Source organism: Penaeus monodon, chromosome 22 (genome assembly GCF_015228065.2).
Source record: "Penaeus monodon isolate SGIC_2016 chromosome 22, NSTDA_Pmon_1, whole genome shotgun sequence".
Lineage (NCBI taxonomy): Eukaryota > Metazoa > Arthropoda > Malacostraca > Decapoda > Penaeidae > Penaeus > Penaeus monodon.
The window spans coordinates 39,827,293-39,827,604 of NC_051407.1; the positions used below are offsets into that span (position 1 = coordinate 39,827,293).

The window sequence follows — 312 nt, forward strand, 5'->3', positions numbered from 1 at the left end:
TTCAATGGTTTCGTAGGCTGCCACAGAATCGAATCAAGAAATGTCGGGCAAACTCACCGCAGTAGTGAGGCCCTGTAGTTGTGGAGACGTAGACCTTCACAGGATTGCTTTTGTTCCCTTGCCATGAGTCTGCGTGGAGGCCCATGGGAGCACAACGAGTGCCGTCTTCACCACAGTTGTGACATTCACCCTGGGTTGAGAATCAGATTATGAGGACTGGAAGGTTAATAACTAGAATGCAGGTTGAAGATGCCTTGTATAAAGATATATAAATCTTGTACTCCCGAAATATTAATACACCTTCTTGTGTCT

At 45.5% G+C, this 312-nt stretch overlaps 1 protein-coding gene across 2 annotated transcripts in view; it reads right to left on the reverse strand.

The window, feature by feature from the left end:
* Positions 1-312, reverse strand: part of LOC119587131 (pancreatic triacylglycerol lipase-like) — a 19,175-nt gene that overhangs the window by 2,396 nt on the left and 16,467 nt on the right. For both annotated transcript variants that reach the window (XM_037935882.1, XM_037935881.1), the window contains exon 8: positions 58-190. In XM_037935882.1, coding sequence (XP_037791810.1) covers positions 58-190 — 133 coding nt within the window. The remainder of the gene's footprint in view (positions 1-57; positions 191-312) is intronic.